The 27,242-nt window shown below is 47.6% G+C and overlaps 1 protein-coding gene across 3 annotated transcripts in view; it reads right to left on the reverse strand.

Annotated features, from left to right (window-relative positions):
• Window positions 1-23,855, reverse strand: part of IPPK (inositol-pentakisphosphate 2-kinase) — a 60,222-nt gene extending 36,367 nt beyond the window's left edge. For 2 of the 3 annotated variants that reach the window (XM_086315603.1, XM_086315600.1), the window contains exons 1-6: window positions 22,907-23,265; window positions 14,117-14,164; window positions 11,929-12,024; window positions 8,650-8,716; window positions 4,477-4,598; window positions 3,529-3,618 (exon numbers count right to left, since the gene is read on the reverse strand). In XM_086315603.1, coding sequence (XP_086171729.1) covers window positions 3,529-3,618; window positions 4,477-4,598; window positions 8,650-8,716; window positions 11,929-12,024; window positions 14,117-14,164; window positions 22,907-22,987 — 504 coding nt within the window. In that variant the 5' untranslated portion in view covers window positions 22,988-23,265. Of the gene's footprint in view, window positions 1-3,528; window positions 3,619-4,476; window positions 4,599-8,649; window positions 8,717-11,928; window positions 12,025-14,116; window positions 14,165-22,906 lie in introns of all 3 variants that reach the window. The other variant, XM_086315602.1, reaches the window with a different exon arrangement.
• Between the last annotated feature and the right edge of the window lie 3,387 nt (window positions 23,856-27,242).

A 27,242-nucleotide genomic window follows, 5' to 3' on the forward strand; every position in this document is an offset into this window, starting at 1 on the left:
TCAAGACCAGGAACAAGATAAGGATAGCCACTCTTACTACTTCTATATAATACTGTACTTATAGTTAAACCCAGAATTACCATATGGCTCAGCACTACTGCTTCTGGGTGTATACCCAAAAAAACTGGGAGCAGAGTCTCAAAGAAATACTTGTACAACCACGTTCACGGAAGTATTATTCACAACAGGCAAGAGATGGGAGCAGCCCAGGGACCATCGACGGATGAATGGGATAAACCAAATATATTATACACGTTCAATGGACACTATGCAGCCTTGAGAAGGAAGAAACTTCTGATACAAGCTACAGTATGGATGAATCTTGAGGACATTATGGGTGAAATAAGTCAGTCACAAAAGGACAAATACTGTATGATTCCACATATATGAAGTACCTACAGTAGTCAAATTCACAGAGATAGAAACTACAATGGTGGGTGCCAGGGGCCTGAGAAAGGAAGAAATGTGTTATTTCATGGATGTAGAGTTTCGGTTTTACAAAACAAAAAACATTCTGGAAATGGACAGTAATGATAGTTGTACCACAATGTAAACGCACTTCACACCTCTTAACTGTGCACTTAATGGTTAAAATAGGAAGTTTTATGTCATGTATATTTCATCACAATTAAATACCTATATTTATTTCAAAAAAGTCATTGCATTTCTATGCAATAAACAACTTGAAAATGACGTTTTTAAAAATTCTATTTACAGTGCTTAGTCGCTCAGTCGTGTCCAACTCTTTGCGACCCCATGGACTATCGTCTGTCAGGCTCCTCTGCCCATGGGATTCTCCAGGTAAGAATACTGGACTGGGTTGCCATTTACTTCTCCAGGGGATCTTCCTGACCCAGGGATCAAACCCAGGTCTCCTGCATTGCAGGCTGCTTCTCTACCATCTGAGCCACCAGGAAAGCCTCTACTTACGATGGCATCTCCAAGAACAAAGCACTAAGGATAAGTTCAACAAAGGAAATATAAAACCTATATGCTGAAAACTTTATAACATTTCTGAAAGAAATTAAAGATCTAAATAAATGAAAAAACCCTGCATTCACAGAGTACTAATACTGTTGAGGGGGCAGCACTTCCCACACAAATGTGCAGCACAATGATTCCCTGTCAAAGTCTCAGCTGGTTTCTTGGAAATCATGAAGCTTAAAGACATCTATATTGGAAAGGAAGAAATAAAACTCTATTTACAGATGACACAATTCTGTACATAGAAGATTCCAAAGAATATACAAAGAAAGCTACCAGAGCTAATAAATAAATGCAGCAAAGTTGTAGGGTACAACACACATATTAGTTGTGTTTCTATATTCCAGCAATAAATAAACCAAAAAGGAAATTAAGGAAGCAGTTCTATTTATAACATTTACAATATTCCAAAAGAATAAAATACCTAGATATAAATTTAACCAAAGTGGCAAAAGACTGGTACACTGAAAACTAAAAAATGTTGCTGAAAGAAATTAAAGAAAACCTAAATGAGTAGAAAGACAGGATGGCAAGGCTTCCCTGGTGGCTTAGATGGTAAGAATCTGCCTGCAATGCAGGAGGCACAGGTTCGATCCCTGGGTTGGGAAGATCCCCTGGAGAAGGGAATGGCCACCCAGTCCAGTATTCTTGCCTGGAGAACTCCACGGACAGAGGTTCCTGGCAGGCTACACAGTCCACGGGGTTGTAAAGAGTTGGACACAACTGATTGACTAACACTTATACACTATCCAAAGTGATCTATAACTTCCTGTAATTTCTGTCAAAATTCCAACAAAATTCCAACTGCAATTGTTTGCAGTTACAAAAAATCCAACTCTCAAAATCATACGTAATTGTAAAGGAGCTTCAAATAGCCAAAACAATCTTGAAAAAGAAAAACAAAGCTAGAAGACTAATACTTCCTGATTTCAACAAGAGTGGCATAAGGACAGACCGATAGAAAGGTCAGAATTGAGACCTCACGTATAAGGCCAATAAATCCACCAACACCAATCAATGGAGAAATGACAGTCTTTTCACAAGTGGTGCTGGAAAAACTGGATATCACATGTAAAAGAATGAAGCTGGACCCTTATCTAACACCAAATATAAAAACTAACTCAAAACAGATCAAAGACCAAAACATAAGAGCTAAAACTATAAAACTCATAGAAGAAAACATATCAGAAAAGCATATGACCTTAGTTTAGGTAACAATTTCTTGAATATGAAAGCAAAGGCATAGGCAACAAGAGTAGAAAAAGACAAATCAGACTTTATCAAAATGTAAAACTTTTGTGCAACACTGTCAACAGAGTAAAAAGGCAACTAACAGAATGGGAGAAAATATTTGCAAATCACATATCTGATAAAGAGATTAATATCTAAAATATACAAAGAACCCCTAAAACAACTAAAAAAATCACAACTCATTCAAAAATGGGTGAGGAATTTGAAGAGACAGCTCTCCAAAGAAGACATACAAATGGCCAATAAGCAAACGAACAGATGTTCAACATCACTAACCTTTGGAGAAATGCAAATGAAAATCACTTGAGATACTACTTTGTATCCATTAGGATGACTACAATCACAAACAGGGGTAAGAATTAGTGCTGGTGAAGCCAGGACGTGGAGAAACCGGAGCCCTCATGCATTTGTGGCTGCTGTTGTTCAGTTGCTAAGTTATGTCCGATTCTTTGCAGCCCTATGAGCTACAGCATGCCAGGCTTCCCTGTCCTTCACTATCTCCCAAAATTTGCATTTATGGTCTTTCTTTATTATCCGCTCTCACATCCATTCACTGCTGGGGGGAATACAGAATTGTGCTATAGCTATGCAAAACAGTCTGCCATTTCCTCAAAACTTTAAACAGAATTTCCCCCAAGATCCAGCAATTCCACTCCTAGGAATATACCCAAGAAAACTGAAAAAAAGTGACTCAAACATGTACATGTACACATACGTTTACAGCAACATTATTCACAGTAGCCAAAATGAAAAAGCCGTATGTCCATCAATAGATGAATGGGTAAACAAGATGTTCCCATACAATGGAGGATTATTATTCAGTCATAAAAAGAATGCGGTGCTGATAAATGCCACAGCATGTATTAACCTCAAAAGTATTATGTTAACTAAAAGAAGACAGTCACACAAAGCCATAATTTGTGTGACTCCGCTTGCATGAAATGTCCAGAATAAGCAGATCCACAGATTCGGTAGTTGCCAAGGGTTGGCAGGACAATGGGTGACTGCTAATGGGCACAGGACTTCTTTTTGAGGTGATGAAATGTTCTGGAATTCGATAGTGGTGATGGTTGTAAAATCTTACGAATAGACTAAAATCTGCTGGATTATACACTTTAAAAGGGTAAACCTTAGGATATGTATAACTATCTCAATTAAGAAGAAAAAGATGAACTACTTTTGAAATAAAAGGTAAACAGTATCTCCATTTTATTTTACTCCTCTGAAAACTCTAGATGACCCAGCCATTCACCCCAGGCTCTGTGCAGTGAGCGCCCGGAGGCCAGCTCCTACCTTGAGGTGCTGGTGCATGCAGTAACGACACACCCTGTGCTTCAGCTCGTGTGTAACATCACTGGAGGAGGGAATAAACCCGCATTTGGGCTGCAAAACAGATAAGGAAGAAAAAACGCTTAGGGAGAAAACATATACCTTCAGGCAGACATATAACTACAGGATGATGAAGTGCAATTCCCAGGAGAATCAGGAAGTATTAGCTACAAACATTCCCAAAAGTTGCTTTTATCTTCAGTCTCAAGTGGGAATTGATGCCGCCCTCACTGTATCGTATAAATCTCTCTTTGCCCCTGGAGAATCCACCCAGAACTCTCACTGGAGAAGAACAACGAGGCCTGAGTTGCTCACTTGACAAACTGCAATAGAGTAACCCTGTGTTTTCATTATAGAACAAGACTGGAAAGACCAGGAGTGCAGATCTGTCCCACACTCTCAGCTCCAAGAAGCAGAACCCACGGTCTCTCTGATAAGACTGAGTGAACACAGTGGTGCTCATCTGATGGTTCCTAGGATCCCAGAATGTCTGAAATTCTGGTTATCTTTTAAAATCCAGAGTTCTGTGTCAGGGCACCAAATCATTTGTGACACCTGAGACATTAGCCTCTGTTTAGAGAGGCAGAACATCGTCCACACTGAACATCCGGAGTGTGAATGCTCAGGGCCAATAGCATGACCCAGAAGTCACCACCAGAGATTTGGAGAAAGGAAACAACAAGATACCTGGGAGGCTTCCTGAGGGAGACTCAGGTGGCCATGCTGGACAGGGAGCCACAGAGTTGAAGCAGGGGAGTGACCCTTCTCCAGTAATCACTGACCTCCACTAGACAAGCAACATCCTTTGTAGCCCCTACCTCAAGGTGGGGAAAGTGCACTCCAGGCAGATGACCCATGGATTTACAATTTCTCCTTTTTCCCCAATACCATTTCCCTTTAACAAATATGCACCTTGATCTCCACACACAGAATCGGCCGGCGCTCTGCAAACTGGTAGGTCTGCAGTCTGGCTAGGTTGGGGAGGCACAGGGCATAGCCACTGAGCGTGTCCAGGTCCTTGTCACAGCGAGATTCTGGAGAACAGAAAGAGGAAGATAACTGAGGGTCAGCGAGAGCAGCAAGACAACTCCATGGCAGCCTGGGCTCCTGCTGGGGGCAGGACCAACTCAGCCTCTGCTTTGGGGAGGTCACCTCTAAAGCTTGGGTTATCCTGCCTGAGGAGTCTCTGTAAGGACCTAGAGTCACACAAGGATAACACTGTGATTCCTGGTAGGAGTTTGGACCTTGTAGTACCAGCTCCACCTCTGGAGGGGCTGGAGGTTGAGGGCAGCCACACAGGTGGCCAGCTGTGTCTACATGCCCTGCTGCTGCTGCTGCTGCTAAGTCGCTTCAGTCGTGTCCGACTCTGTGCGATCCCATAGACGGCAGCCCACCAGGCTCCCCAGGCCCTGGGATTCTCCAGGCAAGAACACTGGAGTGGTTGCCATTTCCTTCTCCAATGCATGAAAGTGAAAAGTGAAAGTGAAGTCGCTCAGTCGTGTCCAACTCTTCACGACCCCATGGACTGCGGCCTACCAGGCTCCTCCGTCCATGGGATTTTCCAGGCAACAGTACTAGAGTGAGGTGTCATTGCCTTCTCCAGTCTACATGACCAAGCCCCAGCAAAAACCTTGACCCCTCTTCTCTCAGCTGGTTTTAATCTGTGTCCCTAAGCCATAACCATGAGAATAACAATGAGTTCTGTGTGTCCTCCTAGCAAATTATCAGATCTGAGGTTGGTCCTGGGGACTCTCAAATATGCAGCTGCCATCAAAAGTGAGAGTGATCTTGGAAACTGCCCCCCAATTCTGTTGACTCCCTTAACCCAGGAGTCCAGAGAAGGCGGCAACAGCCACTACCTTCCTTTTAAAGCTTCCTTCAGAATATTCAGACACTAATATTTCCTCAGCACTGACTACTAGAAGTTATACTGCAGACAGTCACATAAGATATGGCCTCTAGATTCCTCCTTCCACACAACAAGGCTGAGTGTGAGTCACTGTTACCACAGGGGACAGTCTTATCACTGTTAAGTAGTATAACTGCTGATTACAAAACTAATGATGCCGCATGGCACTAGTAACTAGGAGGCAGAATCACAGCGGGCCTCAGTCTGTCTAGATGAGGAAAACAGAGCCAAGACACAGTCCAGGTTTTGAACAAGGCTGCTGCCTCCTTCCCCTTCGTTACCTGTTTCCACCCATGAAGCCCTGCTCCTCATTGCTCCCCAAACCAGGGGCTCCAGGGCACAGTATCCTGTTTTCTTCCATTTTCTTAATCAAATACAGAAAAAAATTTCATATTGGCTTACTACACACTCTGACTGCCTGGCCGTGATTTAGGAGGAGACATTTCACTCCTTAACAACATAAATTTTATATCTCTGTCTCTGACTGTGAAAGGAAAAGCTTTAACATGGTTAGTGTCATTACTGTGACAAATAAGTATAGGGAAAGTACCTGAGGTATGGAGGGAAAATACCTGAGCTGATGGGGGAGAAGTTATGTGAGGTGATGGCGGGGCGGCGGGGGGCGGGGGGTGGGGGGTGGGGCGCGTTATGAGAGGTGATAGGGGTGATATATGAGGTGATGGGACGGAGGGCATCTGAGGTAATGAGGGAAGATATGTGAGGTGATGGGGGGTATGTGAGGAGATGGGGGTATGTGAGGTGATAGGGAGAGGGTGTGGAGATGGTAGGATGGTAGGAGAGGATGGGAGGTGATAGGGGAAAGGATGGGAGGTGATGGGGAGCGTATGGGAGGTGATGGGGAGGGTGTGGGGAGGTGATGGGGGGATGTGGGGAGGTGATGGGGGTGTGGGGATGTGATGGGGAGAGTATGAGAGGTGATGGGGGGGTGTGGGGAGGTGGGGGGAGGATATTTGAGGTGATAAGGGAAGGTATAGGAGGTGATGGGGGAGAGTATGTGAGGGGATGGGGGAAAATATATGAGGTGATAGGGGATGTATGTGAGGAGATGGGAAGTATGTGAGGTGATGGGGAGAGGGTATGGGAGATAATAGACAGAGAACACGTAAGGTAATAAGGGAAGGTTTGGGAGGTGATAGGGGGTATGTGAGGAGATGGGGGAGGTATGTGAGACAACGGAGGAAGGTATGTGAGGAGATGGGAGAGGTATGTGAGACAACGGAGGAAGGTATGGGAGGTGATGGGGGGTACGTGAGGAGATGGGGGAGGTATGTGAGATAATGGAGGAAGGTATGTGAGGAGATGGGGGAGGTATGTGAGACAACGGAGGAAGGTATGGGAGGTGATGGGGGGTACGTGAGGAGATGGGGGAGGTATGTGAGATAATGGAGGAAGGTATGTGAGGAGATGGGGGAGGTATGTGAGACAACGGAGGAAGGTATGGGAGGTGATGGGGGGTACGTGAGGAGATGGGGGAGGTATGTGAGATAATGGAGGAAGGTATGTGAGGAGATGGGGGAGGTATGTGAGACAACAGAGGAAGGTATGGGAGGTGATGGGGGGTACGTGAGGAGATGGGGGAGGTATGTGAGATAATGGAGGAAGGTATGTGAGGAGATGGGGGAGGTATGTGAGACAACGGAGGAAGGTATGGGAGGTGATGGGGGGTATGTGAGGAGATGGGGGAGGTATGTGAGATAATGGAGGAAGGTATGTGAGGAGATGGGGGAGGTATGTGCGACAACGGAGGAAGGTATGGGAGGTGATGGGGGTATGTGAGGAGATGGGGGAGGTATGTGAGACAACAGAGGAAGGTATGGGAGGTGATGGGGGGTACATGAGGAGATGGGGGAAGTATGTGAGACAACAGAGGAAGGTATGTGAGGAGATGGGGGAGGTATGTGAGACAACGGAGGAAGGTATAGGAGGTGATAGGGTGGGTATGTGAGGTGATAGGGAGAGTATATGGGAGATGATGGTGGGAGGTATACAAGGTGATGGCTGAAGGTATGGGAGGTGATGGGGGTATGTGAGGTGATGAGGGAAGGTATGGGAAGTGATAGGGGAGGCATGGGAGGTGATGCGGGGAGGTATGAGGAGTTTGGGGGTATGTGATATGATGGGGAGAGGGTATGGGAAATGATGAGGGGAGGGGATGGGAAGTGATGGGGGAAGGTATGAGAGATGATGAGAGAGTATGGGAGCTAATGGGGGAAGATACGTGAGGTGATGGGGGAAGATAGGTAATTGGGGGAAGGTATGAGAGGTGATGCGGGAGGTATGTGAGGTGATTGGGGAAGGTGATCGGGGTGGTCTGTGAGATGATGGGGGGTATGTGAGGTGATGGGGGAAGGTACTGGAGGTGATGGGGGCTGCTATGTGTGGTAATTGGTTTGATGGGGGAACATATTATTGGTGATAGGGAAGTATGGCCAGTGGGGAAAGGTACAGAAGGTGAAGGGGGAAAGTCTGGGAGGTGAGGAGGAGCAAGTATATATTGCAGGGGTGGTGGGGGGGGTGGCGGGGAGACGGATGGGGCGGTACATTTCTACTGCTGGGTAGAAATCACGTGTGGTGATGGGGGAAGCTATGTATGGTGATCCAGCTCCAGTTCAGTCGCTCAGTCGTGTCCGACTCTTTATGACCCCATGAACCACAGCACGCCAGGCCTCCCTGTCCATCACCAACTCCTGGAGTTCAGGGAAGTAAGTGAGGTGTGGTGGGAGGTACAAAAACTCAAGTCTCCCAGCTTACCTCAAGAGGATAAGCAGGTTGGGTGGTGCTGGCTTCTGAAAGAAGGAACTCAGGACTGCCCTCCTCTAGGGCCTGGCCCACCCTCCACAGCTCAGGTCTGCTCTGGTTTTCTTTTGGACTCCTCCAGACCACCCTAGAGCCCACCTTCCCTTCCCTAACTCTCCTCCAACTCCTTCAGCCACCTTTTGCCCCTCAAAAGCATTATTTTTATGAATTAGTTCTTGGTCATATATTCCCTGCAGTGATCTGCATATTTGACACCCAGAATTGTATTCACAAACTCCTAGGATTTCTACCCCTGATAATGAAGTCCCTGGCAAAAAAGTTGCTAAAAACTGTATCTGCCTAACATCAAACACTTTTCAAACGGAATATTATAAATTTTGTAAGTTAGAAACCCTTACCTGGTCTTTCACACTGTATCTTTAAACAAAGCTGTTTCACAAAATCTAAAGGCAGCTGAACAACTTCCTGTAAGAACAAATAAGAAATACTCAGTGTGTGTTACACAACAAGGTAAACGCACTTAATGCCACAGAACTGCAGACTTTAAAATGCTTAAAATGGTAAGCTTTATATTCTGTATATTTTACCACATTAAAAAACACTCAGTATGTGAGTTTTGGGAATAAAAGCTGCTCTGTTATTTTAAGGACATGTCCAGATTATGTCCAACTCTTTGGGACCCCATGGACTGTAGCCCACCAGGCTCCTCTGTCCATGGAATTTTCCAGGCAAGAAATACTGGAGTGGGCTGCCATTTCCTTCTCCAGGGGATCCTCCCGACCCAAGGATCAAACCTACATCTCCTGTGTCTCCTGCGCTGATTGGTGGATTCTTCACCACTAACGTCTCTGTGCACTAACAGGAACAGGCCCTCCTCAGGATGGCTGGTGTCCACAATGGCAGTGGCTAGCAGCATGCCCAATGTCACCCACAATCAGTCTCCAGAGAATACTCCTCAGGCAGCTCCTGTGTTCTCAAGGCGACCTCATCCTCATTCTCCAGGGGTCTGTGGATGGCACAGCAGGGGCCTGAGACAGCCCTCTGCCTGCAAAAACTTCCTCACCAGCTGTCTCCTCGGGCAACCTGAGGCTTCTCACATTCCCATCTGAGAAGCAGCTCAAGGAACAGGGTCTGATCAAATATTAATCTCTGGGTAAGGGATTTCCCTCATGGCCCAGTGGCTAAGACTCCGCACTCCCACATGCAGGGGACCAGGGTTTGAGCCCTGGTCAGGAAACTAGATCCCATATGCCACAACTGCAAAGATCCTGCAAGGTGCAGCTAAGGATCCCGCATGCCATGCGGGATCGGAGATCCCACGTGCTACAACTGGATCCCAGCACAGCCTAATAAAATAAATCATCTTTAAAAAAATAAATCCCCAGGTGGACATCCTGTGCCCCCATCAGCTACAGGACAGCCAATATTTGGTGCACTGGGGCAAGAAACAGAAAAGCAACTTCTTTCTGCTTTGCTGTTTCTTTGCAATCTCCCAAACTAAGAGTTTCTATTTAATCCACATTGCTCACCATCTTCCCTATATTTCCAGGGTGGCAGAATTCTGACTTCTAAAGAATCCCAAGGGGATGGAAGAGACTGGCCTAGAAAGAGGATGCTGGGATCCTGTCCATTTACATGCCACACCTCCATCACGCCCTTTCCCACCTAACCTCCAACTCACATGAAGACAGGCCCAGATCAGTCCCCAAACCAGCCAGGCAGGGTTGGAGGCAGCATGGCACAAGGGGTGTGTCTGTCTCTCTGTCTGAGCCTTGCTCTCACCACTGGGCTTGTCATTTCTCGTCTCAGGACACAGAAGAGGGAAACGCTCTCAACAGGGCCCCTCTCTAAGCTAGCTCATGTCATCAGAAGGAGAAAACCATATCGTTTACAAATGCGGACTTTGCCTGAATATGGTCTTATTAGGACCAGAGGTGCTGGGCCCGAGTGGCAGTCCTCTCACTACTACAGCCACCTGGAGGAAAAGCAGGTTGTGTTTCACTCTGGCAGTGTCTTCATGCAAAGGAGGTATGTCAACAGGGTGAATACTCCCAAGATGTGACCTTGTGAATCCACCTCACAGGCCCAGAGCCTTGTCCACTGTGGACAAACAGAATCAAACTCGGAGTTAGAGCATGCCCTAGGCCTGAAGGGACAGCCCAGTGTTATTCCCACCTGCCAGGCTGCCACTAGCTGGAACCGCAAGCTCCTCACCACCCTTCTTCACCACTGGCCCCTCCTGGAAGAAAAGTCTAGAGTCCCTGAGTGAGACAGAGCAACACTCCCACTTGGCCAGACGAGCATGCTCTTGCCCCAGGAAGGACACTGACAGTCGGCACAGCTGCGTTCTCTCAGACACTGTCCAGGCCGAGGAGGAGGAGGCAGCCAGCACTCAGTCACTCAGGCTCTCACAGGAGGTGGGTTTCAGGCGTCCACAATCTAACAGGACAGCTGGGGAGGGGTGGTGCTGGCCCCCAGGATGGCCTCAGCGGCCTTTGCCTCTGTGTAGTCCCACACTGCCTAGAATTGATCTGCGAAGACCCCAGGATGCTGTGGAAGTGACAGACACAACTTCTTGACAGGTCATCTGTCAGACTGCGCACTGGAAGAGTCAGGACCGAGTCACAAGGATGCTCAGAGCCCTGCAGAGAGTCCACATGGGGAGCTGCTGAGCCCCAGTCAGCAGGTCAACAGCCAGCACCACACTGCAAGCTCTGTGGTTCTGGGCCACCCTGGAAGAGGATCCTTAGCCCCAGTCTTCAGATAAGACCACAGCCCTAAGGAACCCAGAGAGGCACCACCCACAGTACATCCTAAGCTGTCAAAGGAGGACATTTTGCTGTCAGAGCCACTTAAAATTCTGTTTTGCCAGGCAATCCTTCTTGGCATCATTTTTCTCAAGATGCACACAAGGTACAGAACTTGCAAAACAGGCAGTACTATTCCCTCTGTTCAAAATGACAAATCTGATCATCTGTTCAGGGTTCTGATCTAAGACAAGCAGTAAGGCCAGCAGAAGCAGAGGCGCAGCGGTGATCAAAGCCAAGGCGTAGGAATGACTGTCCCAGACGTGGACCGTGGCCATCTGCTCTGAGGGTTGCCAGGATCACAGGGCCACTCCATTGAGGCTTCTTATGCTGCCCGCTCCATGAGCATCCAAACAGCAGACCTTGCCTGTAACAAGTACTGCTCTCCGTAACTGAGACCAGAAGCCAGCAACAGAGACCACCTGCAGGCAGGTGGAAGCCACCACCCCACGTGAGCTTCAGCTGGGGTCTCCCACGAGACCAGGTCACACCTCCCAGTACGGGGGCCCTTTTCTCCCTACCTTGCTCGAAGGTGCCTATCAAAGATCCAGGCTGCTGCCTGGACCTCACTCAAGAGCTCTCACCAACTTGAATGCCCCCCTGAGGGTGGCGTGGTGGAGTCCCAGGGGTCCCAGCAAGTTAAGGTCTGACAAAGTATCTCGGAATCCCATGCTTCTCAGCTAGCAAATGAGAATAACAGGATCTGCTCTGCTACCTCATGGGGCAAAAATGAGAAAAGCACTTGGAAACTCTGTAACTAACATTAGGGGTTATTGTGAAGCACAAACTTTCAAACTATAATTGAGAAGTTGGTATTTTGATACAGAATGTGCTCATGAATTTAGACTACATTTAAAAAACATCACTTACCCCACAATGAACATAGTTCTCACCCAAAAACTCTTTCATGACATTTTTGCCGAAGTCCACTATGTTCTGCAGGTGCTGAAATATTTCTTCCGAGGTCTGTAAAGAGAAGGACAAGGAGGCCTCAGTGCCCGGGAGCTCCCAGAATGCAGACTCTGGTACCATCACGAGCCCCTGTCACATACAGGGCCGCCAGGTGCGTGGCCACGGAAACCACCAGTGGCCCTGGACCCGGAGGAAGGTAGGCCCCACCGCGGGGACTACCACACTCAGGGGAGTTTCCGTCCCCAGGGGCCCCTGGGCCACCTCTGCATTCTACTCAGGGCCCCATGTGATTCCGAAGCTGTAAGTTTAAGAACCATATCTGTGGCCCTGCCTTCCTCACACCAGGAACACAGGGGGATTCCACCTGTGGCCCGTGCACACCTTCTGAGAAATTTGACTTTAAAAATCTTTCCCATCCAAAAATTACTAGATATTTAGATTTTATTCTTCAGCCTCTAAATGTAGAAATAAAACACTTTTACCCCAGAGGTTCTTAAAGAGTTGATAAGCTGTGCGATTTAGGTGAGACAGAAAATCAATCTTGTATCCCTCACTCTGACCCAAGGCAAGAAGGACAAAGGGTTGATCACAGGTCTCACTCAGGAGCGAGAGGGCTGTCTTCTTCAACAGCGGGCTGAGAGGTGCCTGACACACAGCTCAGGCTCTGAGAAGGTCTTGGTCTGAGCTGCTACGCAGGCACCAGAACATAGGCAGACCACAGCCTGCATCCCAAGGCACTGCTGCGTTAGGATGAAGCCTGGCAAAAAACTCCAGAACGCAGGCAGTGCTTCTGTAGAGCTGTGGCCATAGGCTTCTGACAAAAAGGTCTTCTTATTGACAGAATAAGACACAATTCCCCACAAATAATGCAGCTGGCATCACATAGAGCCATTTATATAACAACAACAACAAAACAGCACACTGTTGCCTTGAGAGACATTACCTCAATAAATGTAAACGGGAAGAACTGAAAACAGAGGCATCCAGAGAAGTCTGACCCTTCATCAAGGCTGGGCTCCACAGACCCCGAGTGGGGGACGGGGGCAGGGGAGAGGACTACAGGCAGCCTCTGAAATGTTTCTCGTTTCCACCTGGATTCCACAGAAACAGAACCTCCCCGCAGGATTCTCTTCAGCAGCCGCACCTCCCCCGCATCCTGAGCCATCTTTCTCTGCACCGACCACACCAGCCCCAGACCTCACTGCAGCCAGTCCCACCGTGACGACGGTCCTCAGCTTTCTCCCCTGGTCCCCTCTTCTCATTCTATGAAACTAACCCCCAAGGGTGCCTTTCATTTGCACAATCAGCCACCGTTGGCACCCATAAGCCATCCACCTCACCATCTTTTCTGGCTGTTTCACCATAATTCAAATGAGGTGAGGTGGTGACTCATGTCTCCAACACCCTGATCTTGAGCCCAATTTCCACTCACCACCCAGCACCACGGCCCTGCCCCACTGTGTGGGTGTGACCTGCAACTCCAGCCTTTTCTGCCCTTTTAAGATAGAGTCTATGCTCATATCACGCCCTCCCCACTGAACATCAAAGACGAAAGGCTCCCACAGGGCTCCTGCATATTGACCTCTGCGACCACTTAGATAAACACCACGGCAACATCACACCTCAAGGTAGATAGACACTGCAACTCGGGGGTCAGCAGGCATGCAGCAGAACAGTGGTTTTCTAAGGGTGCCCACAGTACTCTGCTTGGCTGACTCAGAGAACAGAAACCCAGCGCTCCATCTGAACTGCCAGCTGTGACTTGTAACACTGATTGTCTACCACAGCATTACAGACTTCATTTTCATAGCTAGACTTCCACAGATACGGAAACTGAGGCAGCAGGGTGTAAGGAAATCGCCATGGCAAAGTGAAGGCCTGGCCCTGGGTTTCCCAGTCATAAGCAGAGGTCTCTGAACTAGTCTGGTAGGCTCCTGACTCACTACCCAGGGACTGACCATGATGACCCAACAGGCCAAAGCACTGGGTCCTGCAGGAATGATGGGCACATCGCTTTCAGCACTGAATGCTTATATCATATTCAAATTTCTAAAATTAGCATTAATACTTTTTTGCATCAGAAAAAAAATCAAAGTTTTCTTAAATAATTATTTTAACGATGGGGTGGCAAATCCACTGATCTTACCTTCTTCCTATTAGGAGGAAACTTCAGAAAACGAAGCACCACACAACGCTATTGGAAAATAAAACAGAGTCCGATTAGTACCCACACAAAGCCTGGGGATGAGGGTAGATGGCTGTGCAGAAAAAGCTGTCCTCAGCAGTGCCTGGGACACCCAGTGCCCCGGGGAGGAGGTGAGGGCCATTACTGGGCCACATGTCTGAGGACACAGAGCAACCAGGAAAACCTCTGCTCTCTGACCTAGTCAGGCGGCTCCCAGTGATTTATCTTAAGGAAAAAAGATGCACAGAAGATTTCAGCCACTGCATGTAAAAGGACTGTTTACAATTCCACATAAAATGTAAACAACCTAAATGTCAACAACAGTAGGATGGTTAAATACAGAGGAAAGTGTTCCAGACCATGGAATACCAGGTAGTCATTTATCAGAAAATATGGAAGATCCATGTTTCAGACACAGAGGCATAGCCATCATCACTGATAAGTGAAAAAGATTACAGGATGGGGCTTTCAGAGTGAACCTATTTTTATAAATATGTACATATATATGTGTGTGTGTAATCGAGAATGATGTATGGGTACAGTGCTATTTATGTAAAGCTCAAAAACAGGTAAGACTCAGATCTCTGGCACCTGGGATGGTCCCTGAGAAAGGTTCTATAAGGAGCTGGTCATGAGAATACAGGTCCATGTACTTTGTCATAATCAAGCTGTGTACCCACATATGATGTTATCCCTTGTTTAAAATAAAGTATGTGCATGCTGAGTTTGTATGAACTGTGAGAAAACTTCAGAACAGATAACCGTGTGTCCAGGTAGCAACAACTGGGGAACTTAATTTTTTCAAGTTCTGGGTTTTCCAACTTTTTACAATGTTAATATAACATACATTTCAAAAAAATACATACAAAAAATATAACATACGTTTCAAAAATTTTTTACAATGCTAACATACATGTCAAAAATGTAAAAAAAATAACCTTTTAAACAAGTACAGCCTTTGAAAACAGCCATTCTTCAAGGAAATAACCTGGATGTGTTATGGAGTCTTGGTAATGGGGGAGATTAATTCCATTTGGACAACTTCAGAAACCATTCCCATGGAGACAGAGAGTTCCAGGCAGAAGGGCTTGGATGGGAACCTAGCCTGTAAAGCAGTGGCCAGGAGGAGGGGAGGTGCAGCAGTCTGGGTACTGTCTAGAGCACTGGGGTCCAGGTGGGGCAGGAGGGGCTGGTGATTGAAGAGACTCAGAAAGTACAGGTTTAGCACTCAAAACATGGCCGAGAGCAAGCAAGGCCCATAGAGATCAGATCCATTTCCCCAGCCCACGGCCCCCCAACACTTCCTATCCCACTCTGATGACACATACTCCTCTCAAAACTCCAGACAACCATCACCTCCCTGAGCCCCAAGCCCAGACTTGGGGAAGCTAAGGTCAAGGGCATGTACCCGCCCCTCAGTTCAGTCGCTCAGTTGTGTCCGACTCTGCAAACCCATGGACTGCAGCACACCAGGCTTCCCTGTCCATCACCGACTCCTGGAGCTTGCTCAAACTCATGTCCATTGAGTCAGTGATGCCATCCAGCCATCTCTAACCCCTCCCAAATCCAGGCAGACGTTAGTATTCAATCATGGGAATCGACTGGCCAAGGATTCCATCAACATTCAAGGAAAAACAAAAGTTGATAATGCAGAAACCCTAATTCTAGGCAACTTCCCAGAAACTTGGGCCCCTAAAAGTCACTCACTTTTTACCTGGACTTCACTATTTCTCAAGACCTACTAAGAAATTCTGAGTGTCATGTTGTGTCTGCTTCAAGGAAAACTGCTTTCTCTACTGACCTGTTTAGCATTTAAAACTGTCACCAGAAACTGCCCCACAGGAGCTGCAGTGTCAGCCTTGAAGGCCAGTCTCCACAAACGCAAGCACTCAGTGGGCACATCTGTTTTGGACAGCAAGCACTAACTGCCCCCTGTGAGGGTCTGACTGGGCTGAGTTGGTGGCCCTGTGACATGCCCCAAGGCCAGCCATGGGACCAGGCGACACCCATTCAAGCAGACAGAAGCAAAAAGATGAGAAATCAACCTTACCAGCCCTGGTTGGCATAAAGACATAGTTAGTTCAAGGGACACCCATGGTGTGTAGCAAGACTGATGCAACCGCCCACAGGGAGATTCCCATGAAGGAGCCCAAATTAACACCTAATCTGGTAAGCACCAGGGCCCTGCCAGCTCACAAACTTCTAACCAGTTGTGAAGCAAACAACTCCTTTCCTTTCAAACATCTGAAACTAGATGTTTAAAGTATATCTCCTTCATAGTGTCTAGGATAAATGTTAAGAACATGAAGAGAAAGGAATGAGACTAAGAAGAGGGGCTTAAGAAGAGTTTCTGCATGGTCCGGGGCAGAGGCAGCTCTTCCCTGTTCCAAAGTAGGACAGGGAATCTTAGTGGGGCCCACACCTCTTCTGTCCTTTAGGATAGAAAAGTGTGGTGTGCTCTCTTGCGCCTTGAAACACTAGATGAAAACCAAAGATTTCAACAAGACTGAAAAAGTCAGTGAATGGAGAAATGACACATATAAAGACACACACACACACATTAAACAGTCTCAAAATGTATATAACACTCTACGTATAAAAGAAGGAGATGGACTTGCCAGGTGGTCCTGCCAGTGCAGGGGAAACAGGTTTGATCCCTGCTCGGGGAAGATCCCACATGCAAAGGGGCAAATAAGTCCATGCGCCACAACTATGGAGCCTGTGCTCTAGAACTTGCTCTAGAACCCGGGAGCCGCCACTACTGAGCCTGCGTGCTGCCAACGACTGAAGCCTGCGGGCCCCAGAGCCTGCGTCCTTCAAGGAAGAGTAGGCCTTACTCCTTACAACTAGAGAAAGCCCACACGCAGCAACAAAGACCCAGTGCAACCAAAAATAAATAAATTTAAAAAGAGTAGAAAGCATTCAGTGAGGGTCCAAGGCCGTGGTGGGGGAGGACTGGCATGTTATGTGCCAGGACCTAGGACATGCTCTTTGATCCCCCCTGAAAACCCATCCAAGTCATCCGAATATCAAGACATCAGCAAAGCCTGGCTCATAACAGCTCTAAAAGCACAACCATGTGAATGTCTGACAGCACAGGAACTCTGGCTGCCCAGTGCTCTGCAGCCTTGTGTGTGTGTGTGTGTGTGTGAAAAAGTATCTACACATTTATGCTATAGAGTTGAGAGCAGAAAAGGCAATGGCATCCCACTCCAGTACTCTTGCCTGGAAAATCCCATGGACAGAGGACCCTGGTAGGCTATACTCCATGGGGTCGATAGGAGTCGGACACGACTGAGCAACTTCACTTTCACTTTTCACTTTCATGCATTGGAGAAGGAAATGGCAACCCACTCCAGTGTTCTTGCCTGGAGAATCCCAGGGACGGGGGAGCCTGATGGGCTGCTGTCTATGGGGTCGCACAGAGTCAGACACGACTGAAGTGACTTAGCAGCAGCAGCAGCAGAGTTGAGAGAAAAGGCAGGAAACAAAAGCAGACAGATACCATTCTTAAGTATTCAATAAAAATGTGTTATAGAAGGAAGTGCATCAAATGTTAACAAAAATTATTTTTACTAGTAGGGAAATGCTGGATGGTTTTTACTTTCTTCCTTCTAATATTCTGTATTTTCTGGGATGGTGAGAGGAACTAATGATTGGCATTAAATAGAAATAAAAGAATACAAAAACAATATAGTAAGAGGGTCACCTACCCATGTGAAGCCCAAAGGAGGAAATTTGTGGGTGGAATTAAGACTCCAGGACCTCTCGGCAAAGGTAAGGTATGACGTGATGAGCTGCTGAAGCCTCGCTGCTGGAGGACAAGCTTAAGTCAAGTCTTCCTCCAGAGTGAGGATATTACCCAGGACAGCACCCCAAGAAAACCCCAGGGAAGCAGAGATCAGGTAACTTTCAAGGGAAAAGGAGACAGATAAACACAGCAACAGAAGAATAGAGCCTCAGGGTGCTGCCCCAAGCACCCCAAAGTGGCTCAGCTCTGCTTCTTGGTGAGGCCACCACTCACAGACACCCCACCAGCCACTGTCCGGATCTTCCAGCAGAATACCTAGGACAGCATATCAGGCCAGGCCACTTGTGCCCACTAAACAACCAGAAGCACACCACAGTTCCAAAAGAAGGATAAGAGGGACAAGGGTGGGACAGTGTGTGGCTGACAGCTTCAGGCAGAACAGATGGAGAGTGAGGTGAGACATTCCACAGGCAGGAGCCCAAGACTCTGAAGGGAGGCCAGACAGGAAATGGGGACAGCAGGTGCCTGGACTAGGAAGGGCACTTTCCTTCCCAAGTTTCATCTGTCTGTATGGACCACAGCTGCCACAGGCCTGAAGCAGACACAGACACGAGTTATGAGGTGGGAGACAGGAGAATGGAGGTGTAAGCCCAGTCGGCATTTACAGGCAGGACACCCAGGGACTGCGGCAGAAGAGGTGCTCAGAAGGTTTCTAAGGGATGGAAAATCCAACAGCAAGAAGAGAAGCAGAATGTTTTGTAAAGACAAACCACAAGTGCATGCAAAGGACAGTGAGGGTGACAGAGAAGCACCCAAGTCCCAGGGGAGGCTTTGAAGTCCCAGGCCCTCCAAGGCCACATGGTGGCCACAGAGCAGGTGTCCAAACAAACCAAGGGGTGGGTGACCCAGTGCTGTGGTCTCATCCTTCTGCAGCATGGAGAAACTTTGCTTACCTTCCTGGTAAAAGGGGCAGCTGCTGTCCTGACTGAGTTCTGACTGAGGAGGAAGAAGGTTATCATCAGGGTGGGGGAAGTGACCATGCCACCTTAGGATACCAGGCCTAGACTGGCAGACCTCCAAATGCCAGGAAGGCAGAGCTCAGCACTCACCAAGGCCAGGATTGAAAACCACCAAAGAGAGAATGTCTTGGAAGAACCAAATCCTAACCATTCAACTGCAGGTGATCCCAGGAATAAAGACAGGGCTAAATGCAGAGTTCTTCAATGAGACGTAATCTCATCAGCTTTATCAACCTGTGTGAATACCATTAAAAACCTCAAATACAGAATAAGTTACTTGTTTAAAAAAATACTATAGGCAACAGAGCATTAAAATATCTAACTTTCAAAAAAAAAAAAATCTAACTTTCTACTAGATTCAGGAGAAGAGTAAGCCCAGGATTTGGGAATATGTCTTTAAAAAAAAAAAAAAGAACAACTCTTACTTGCTTCCAATATCTCCATTAAGAAGTATGATCTACAAATCAGAAATCCTAAAACACAAAAGAGAAACACACAGCCCCTGACTGGTTGAACCTCACATCTTCAGGGCCCACACAAATATCCCAGGGCATCAAAACAATTGCAGAAACAATCTGAAGCCCGATCAGAATCTTAGAAAGGATATAAACCCTGACAGATCAGGAACAAACTTTTGCTAAAAGATCTCAGTTGCCAAGTCTTTCATGTTACCTCTGTCAATAAGGAGAAAAACATCACAACAGCTTAGTGTGATAAAGGGAGTTGGGCCCTACTTCCCCTGCATCCCAGAGGTGAGGGGAGCTGGGGGGCAGCTCAGTACCTGGGGAGGAACCTCTGCCTGGCCTGCCCTGGGTGACTTCCCCCACTGAAGGCACTTAAGAGATCAGGTGACAAACCAGTCTTACAGTGACCTTCACAGGACAGGCCACCAAGCCAAAACCAACAAGACCAAGGTGAAGAAGGGTCACTGCAGATGTAAAAGCAACACCACCAGGAGAGAAATCCAACGTGGCAGCAGCGCACTTGAGGGCTGCCCTGGGCTTCAAGACCATGACTCAGCATGAGCAGAGGTACCATGCGCTCTCTAGAATGAGTGACAGCACCTCAGGCTGCAGTAGAAAACGAAAGTATGTGCCCACAACGGAAATGCTCTTGCCCCAGACCCCCCACAGGGTCACTGCCGGGAACCCCAGGCACTAGCATACAGAGCCAAGTTGGCCATAGCCTTTGAGCACTGCAGAGGGCTGGTGGCAGGGCCAAGGGCCAGTGCCTGGGAAAAGGCTAAATTGCACAGCCGGTCCCAAGGATGCTGAGCACTGGGCCATGGGAAAGTTGACAGCAACCTGTCAAGAACTGGCCTACCATTCAGTCATCTCTTACTGCCCAACCCTGAACACATCCTCACACTACAGCCCTCCTTGGGCCTGCACTTAACTCCTCCATATCCAAGTCCCATTTTCTGCAAGTCCTGTGCTCTCAGAAGCCTCCCAAGCCACCAGGCTGGAAGACTGACTGTGTCTCATCCTATGTTCCTTCACTACAGAATGCCAGACCTTAGGACTGGCTGGCTGAAGGTATGTCAGGCTTTGACACTGGAAGGGACAGGGGATGGACTCATCACTTTTTAGTTCAGTTCATTCGCTCAGTCGTGTCTGACTCTTTGTGACCCCATGGACCACAGAACACCAGGCTTCCCTGTCCATCACCAAGTCACGGAGCTTACTCAAACTCATGTCCATTAAGTCGGTGATGCCATCCAAGTGGCCAAAGTATTGGAGCTTCAGCTTCAGCATCAGTCCTTCCAATGAACACCCAGGACTAATCTCCTTTAGGATTGACTGCCTCATCACTTTTTAAGGAACTGTCAATTCTGAAAGTAGATGATGCCCTCTCTGAGGAAGTGACCATCTCCCAGTCTGAATGAAGCCTGGTAAGGGTCACACTCTACTTCAGAATGAATGAGGTGGGTCTGGAGAGTCCATCCATGGGAGCAGGAATACATGTTCTCACTCATTCACCTTCTTCTATCCCACTCACACACACACCCTCTCCTTGGGCACAGTGGACCCTGAAAGCTGCCTTCCAGGGCTCCCTCTTCCTTCCTGGTCCTCAAGGCCCAAGCAAAGCCTAAAGGCTTCTCAGTACACAAGGGGCATAATTCTCCCTTTATTCAGTGTGTTCACTTGGTGGGAACGTTTTTTTACAAGACCACTTGTGATCACAATCTTCAAATGATAACAACCACCAAGTAGGAATGAGCACAGTAACAAAGATTTAGATTTAAATTAAAGAATGAAGAGAACAGGTAACAGAGTAGCCTGATGACTCCATCTAAAGGAATAAGAAACATGACCTTAACAACCGAAGCTGGGCAACAAGGGAAGGGGCAGCTGCCGTAGAGAGCGGACACATGCTTGTCAGGGACAGTGGAGAAGGCATCTGAGTGCCCAAGGCCCGGTGTCCTTTTACTTTGAGTCTGGAAATTGCTCCTTCATCTGATGCTATTTTTGAAACTCAGTTCATTAGCTAAAAGAAGTCTTAATTAGCTTTACATAAAATGAAGATATACCATGTAGTCTTACTGAGGAACAGGAATATGAGTATTTGAATTGTGAAAGGATGCAGGGGGTCACACAATATTCAAACAAAAGGGACTCATGCTGGACTATCCGGGGCTTTGCACAACCCTGAAACACAATGAGGCCCAGCAGACTGACAGAGAAGAGCGGCTTCAGGTTAAGCCTTGTCAATTATTAATTATCCTAAAGATCTTGAGCAAAGCCTGCAGACTCACTTCTTCAGTTTCCCAACAGTGCTAATGGGTAACAAAACGCAGAACACAGGGGCCACCTCGGTGACTGCAGCTTATCCTACAGCTGCCCCAGGGCACCCAGCTCAGGAACAACAGAGCAGGACATCACTCAGCTCCTGCGCCAATCACTCTGTAGGAGCTGTTGGGCTGGGTCAGAGCTCCTAAACCCTGAGCCAAGTGGGGATGATAGTTATCACTTGCATAACTTCTCCAGCTCATCTTTCTAGCAATTCCGCAAAGAGACTCTGTTACCAGTTCCACTGGGCAAATGCAGAAACTGAACCTAAGCCAGGCAGTGGTAGAACCGGGATTCCGCCCAGCTCTGTGTAAATGCAACTCCCATCCTCTTAAGCCCTCAATGACACCTATTGGTTCCTCCCCCAGCCCATCACATTCCTGCCTGGTTGAATCAGACAGCAAGATGTCAGAGATCCGGGGCCTTTACACAAACCCACAAGCTTCTCTTCCTGGATTCAACTCACTGAGAGTCCTTACTGCATTCTCTGAATCTCTCATCCTTACTGAATAAAGAAAGGGAAATTCTTTAAATTCTAAAAGATTCTGGAGAAGAACCTGTAGATAATGCTCCACTGATATTAACAACAGCAGTAGGAGAACAGCAATTCCCTGCATTTCAGAGGCGTAACTCCCTCGGTGCTTGGGGAGTTCAAGCACTCCAAGCACGTTGCTTCTTCCTCCGGAGTTTGCCCGTAACCTCTATCTTGCCTAAGATTACACCGGGCGTCCTCACCGCGGCTGGGCAATCGGGGCCGGTCCCGTGTGAGACTAGGATGGGGGGCGTTGGGAGGACACGAAACAGACCCAGGGGGAGGAGATAACACTGGAGGAACAGGGAACCGATCTGGATGGAGGGGAATGCTGGGGAGACACGGCACCAACCTAGGGGGAGGAGGAGAGCGCTGGGGAGACGCGGAACTGATACGGGGGAAGGCGGTGACACAAAGCGGAGGCAGAACCGACCCGACAGGGTAGTGATGCTGGGGGGAGGCTAAACTTATCTATCCGAGAGGCAGTGACACTCGAGGAACGCGCAACCGATCAGGAGAAGGGCTGCTGGGGAACCGATCGGGGGTAGTCGGTGCTGAGGGGATGCAGAACCAACCTGAGCTGAAGGGGCTCTTGGGGGACGCGTAACCCCCTGGGAGTAGGGTGAGGGCCCTGAACCTCGCCGACAGGCCACCGCTCACCTGCGCATGGGCCACCACTAGGCTCTTGTTGCCTTCACCGTGGTACCGCCATTCATTCTCGTCCATCTTCCCTTCGTCCATCCCACGGTGCGGCCGTGGAGCTTTGCGGGGCCGCGAGCTGGAGGCCGCTGGTTTGCCTGGGCACCAGCCGCCGCCGACCGGGCAGCAGCGCCTGTCACCTGCCACCTCCACTAGATTCAGCGCCGGGACTCGCAGGCGCGGGCCACCGGAAGCTACGCCCCCGAAGCTACCACTGCCTAGCCGGGCAACTTCTGGGTTCACGCCGGCTTCTTATCTATCGTCCACTGAAGCAGGTGGGATGGCGGCCATCTTAAGTACTGGCACAGTGACTCACTTCCGGAGCGCGATCTTAAGAATCTGAAGGTTTCCGGCCTGGGCCCGGAAGTGAGGCAAGCGGGAGGAGCCGGCGGCTTGCGGGCGTCCCGAAATGACAAGCTGGTGAACGGGAGTCCAGGCGGGTTGTGGGTGGAGTTATACTGGCGGGCTAGCAGCCAAGGGGGTGCCAGCAGGGGTAGGAGCTGGGGATGGGGCGGTCCAGGTGGGCCTGGGGTGGGTGGTCTCTAAAGCTGGAGACCACTGGATCATGAGCCTCAGCGTTCTTTTCTGTAGAATGGGATAAATTTCTCACTCATCGGATTGTTAATATCTGATGCAGTAGTCCCAGGAAGTAGAAACATTGTGGTCCACACCTTACAAATAAGGATACGTGGTTTAAAGAGGCAAGTGGACTCCTAAATGGCGCTCTTGCCAAAGAGTTACCTGAAAACCTGGGTTTGCCTTTTGGTGGTGTCAAGCCAAAAAGTGGGAGAAGGAAGGATTTATTACTTTCAACAAGTAAGGAGATCCACGGGGATCTTTCCCAAACCAGTGTCTCCCCAAATCGGACAACTGAGGAAGTTTTAAACATAAAGGAGCTTTGGGCAGTCAGAGTGCAAACTTCCGCTGGATGAACTCATGAGAGGCAGAAAAGGTCTACATCATCCCTTGTTATCCAGTCACTAAGTCGTGTCCTACTCTTTGTGACCCCGTGAACAGCAGTATGCCAGGCTTCCCTCTCCTTCATTATCTCCCAGGGTTCGTTCAAACTCATGTCCATTGAGTCAGTGATGCCATCCAACCATCTCATCCTCTGTTGCCCCCTTCTCCTCTTGCCCTCAATCTTTCCCAGCATCCAGTTCTTTTCCAATGAGTCTTTGCATGAGGTGACAAAAACACTGGAGCTCCAGCATCAGTCCTTCTGGTGAATATTCAGGATTGACTTCCTTTAGGATTGACTGGTTTGATATCCTTGCTGTCCAAAGGACTCTCGAGAGTCTTCTCCAGCACCACGGTTCGAAACCATCAATCCTTCAGCATTCAGTCTTCTTTATGGTTCAACTCTCATGTCAATACATGATTACTGGAAAAACCATAGCTTTGACTATATGGACCTCTGTCAGGAAAGTGATGTCAAGGCTGTATATTATCACCCTGCTTATTTAACTTATGCAGAGTACATCATATGAAATGCAGGCCTGGATGACTCCTATCATCCCTTTGTCCCAACTTACCTGGCATTTCAGAATAATCTTCACCACTGAAACAGAACTGAGAGTCTTTCATACTGATAAAGTATCTTTCCTATTACTTTTCATGCCTGATGACATTACCTTAAGATTATTATTACTGAGACCTGTTCAAGGGCAAGAGTTGTGGTCAGGCTTAGATAAAGAAATGGCTTATGCCAAAAATGGCTTCTATGTCAAGAAAGCCATGCTTGGTTTTCTTTCTTTGGGGACCCCCTACCCCATTTGCCTACAGGAGGAGTAGGTTTCACTGAACCTTGAGGTATACACTTTAAGGAGGAGGTTTGAATTCTGCCCTTGCCCCTTAATGGCAGTGAAACAAAAGCCACATCTCTTCCCTCTCCAGGCCTCAGTTTATTCCCTGTTGACATGATCTCATAGAGGTGCTATGAGGATTAAATTAGATAAGTGAGTCTCAAATTCTTACTCTCAAGACCATTTTAAACTCTAAAAAAATGATTGACAAGAATTCCCTGGTGTGGTGCAGTAGTTAGGACTCTACACTCTCACTGCCAAGGGCTGAAGTATAATTCCTGGTCAGGGAACTAAGTCCCACAAGTCATGTTTTGTTGTTCAGTTGCCCAATTGTGTCCGACTCTTTGGGACCCCATGGACTGCAGCACATCAGGCCTCCCTGTCCGTCACCATCTCCTGAAGTTTGCCCAAGTTCATGTCCATTGCATCAGTGATGCCATCCAGCCATTACATCTTCTGACACCCTCTTCTCCTTCTGCCCTCAATCTTTCTCAGCATCAGGGACTTTTCCAATGAGTCAGCTGTTCACATCAGGTGACCAAAATACTGGAGCTTCAGCTTCAGCATCAGTCCTTCCAGTGAATATTCAGGGTCGATTTCCCTTAACATTGACTGGTTTGATCTCTATGCTGTCCAAGGGACTCTCAGGAGTCTTCTCCAGCACCACTGTTTACCATATTACAAATTTATATGTTTATCATAAAACAAAGCTCTAAAAATTATTTTCATTTTAAAGCAATAAACAGTACCTTTTTATTTATTTTTCATGGAGGAGAAAGTGTGGCTTTATTACTTTGCCAGGGAAAGGGGGAACACAGTAGGCTAGTGCCTCAAGAACTGTGCCGCCCCTCCCCTGGTTAGTAGGGAGAGGTTGCATAGTCAGGTAAGGCTATGCCATAAGGATCAAGGAACATTACCTTTTTAAAAAGTGATATTTCCCCAAAATACAAAGAAGAGTGGCAACTGTTTTACAATTTTGTTGCAAATCTCTTTCAAGTCTGGCTCCCTAGAGGATAGCCATAGTCTCACATCTGCTTCTGCACTGAATCAGTTGCTAGAGTCGAAGTGAAGTGAGAGGAAGATTCCCTGGAGGAGGGCATATCAACCCACTCCAGTATCCTTGCCTGGAGAATCCTGTAGACAGAGGAGCCTGGCAGGCTATAGTCCATGGGTCACAAAAAGCCAGACATGACTGAAGCAACCTGCACTAGCAAGCACGAGGTGAAGTGAAAGTCACTCAGTCGTGTCCAACTTTTTTCGACCCCATGTATAACAGGAGGCAAAGGAGCAGGGCACAACTTTTGAAAGAATGACATAGCCCAAGGACACAACATAAACCAATTAGAATCAAATGGGTCCAAGATGGCAGACAAGCCAACTAGACCTTGATCCTCAATCAGCAAGCTAAATGACACACACTGAGGGGCCATGATAGTTCCAAGACACTGTCAAAAGACCAAGGAGTGGGCAGTGACTCAATTCCTGGAAATCTCCAACCCTTCCTCAAAATCTCCAACCCTTCATCAAAATGGATGGAATAAACCAAACCTCCCACTCATTAGCATATGAAATTCAATTCAGTCCCTCAGTCATGTCCAACTCTTTGTGACCCCATGGATTGCAGCACACCAGGCTTCCCTGTCCATCACCAACTTCCAGAGTTGCTCAAACTGAAGTCCACCGAGTCGGTGATGCGATCCAACCATCTCATCCTCTGTCGCTCTCTTCTCATCCTGCCTTCAATGTTTCCCAGCGTCAGGTTCTTTTCTAATAAGTTGGCTCTTCGCATCAGGTGGCCAAAGTATTCGAGCTTCAGCTTCAGCATCAGACCTTCCAACAAATATTCAGGACTAATTTCCTTTACAACTAACTGGTTTGATCTCCTTGCAGTCCAAGGGACTCTCAAGAGTCTTCTCCAACACCACATTTTGAAAGCATCAATTCTTTCAAAAGTATCAATCCACTGTTGAGTTTTCCAAATTTGCTGGCATACTGAGTGCAACACTTTAACAGCATCATCTTTTAGGACTTGAAATAGCTGAGCTGGAATTCCATCACCTCCACTAGCTTTATTTGTAGTGATGTTTCCTAAGGCCCACATGACCTCGGATTCCAGGACGTCTGGTCTAGGTGAGTGATCACACCATGCTTATCTGGGTCATTAAGATCTTTTTTGTATAGTTCTTCTGTGTTCTTGCCACCTTTTCTTAATATCTTCTGCTTCTGTTAGGTCAATGCCATTTCTGTCCTTTATTGTGCCCATCTTTCCATGAAATGTTCCCTTGGTATCTCTAACTTTCTTGAAGAGATCTCTAGTCTTTCCCATTCTATTGTTTTCCTCTATTTCTTTGCATTTATCACTGAGGAACTTAGGAAGGCTTTTGTATTTCTCCTTGCTATTCTTTGGAACTCTGTATTCAGATGGATATATCCTTCCTTTTCTCCTTTGCCTTTTGATTCTCTTCTTTGCTCATCTATTTGTAAGGCCTCCTCAG

The sequence above is a fragment of the Bos grunniens genome, chromosome 8, assembly GCF_055505025.1.
Source record: "Bos grunniens cultivar Pamir isolate PY7600 chromosome 8, Bosgru_T2T1.0, whole genome shotgun sequence".
NCBI lineage: Eukaryota > Metazoa > Chordata > Mammalia > Artiodactyla > Bovidae > Bos > Bos grunniens.